Source organism: Alligator sinensis, unplaced genomic scaffold (genome assembly GCF_000455745.1).
Source record: "Alligator sinensis unplaced genomic scaffold, ASM45574v1 scaffold275_1, whole genome shotgun sequence".
NCBI classification, from domain to species: domain Eukaryota; kingdom Metazoa; phylum Chordata; order Crocodylia; family Alligatoridae; genus Alligator; species Alligator sinensis.
This window is the reverse complement of record NW_005843542.1, coordinates 61730-62085: the sequence shown is the minus strand read 5'-3', so window position 1 is coordinate 62085 and position 356 is coordinate 61730. Positions and strand designations below refer to the sequence as shown.

At 49.4% G+C, this 356-nt stretch overlaps 1 protein-coding gene across 1 annotated transcript in view; it reads right to left on the bottom strand.

Annotated features, from left to right (window-relative positions):
- Window positions 1-22: 22 nt before the first annotated feature.
- The window catches only part of LOC102376519 (myelin-oligodendrocyte glycoprotein-like), an 11079-nt gene continuing 10745 nt past the window's right edge, over window positions 23-356 (bottom strand). Inside the window, exon 6 of the mRNA XM_025195512.1 lies at window positions 23-268. Coding sequence (XP_025051297.1) covers window positions 251-268 — 18 coding nt within the window. The 3' untranslated portion in view covers window positions 23-250. The remainder of the gene's footprint in view (window positions 269-356) is intronic.

Sequence of the window (356 nt, the reverse complement as noted above, 5' to 3'; positions counted from 1 at the left end):
GTCTTCAGCTTTGCCATGGGCCTTTACGTGTAGTATGGCCACCTCTTTTGGTAACTGAAGGGTGTCCAAGAGCTTTACAATTTGTGGCCCATTGGCAATTCTTTGTCCAGAGGCCGTAATGAACCCACGTTCTTTCCACAGCAATCCATGGGCATGAACGGTGGCAAATGCATACCGTGAGTTGGTAAAAATGTTCACCCTTTTGTCCTTTCCCAATTCCAATGCACGGGTTAGGGCAGTAAGTCTATCACTAACCCATCTCTGCAACCTGGGTCAGAAAGAAAAACACACTGGTTGAGTCTCACAGTGGGTGGTGTGGCAGAAATGCCACCGTGGGGGCCCCTCTTCAGAGACCT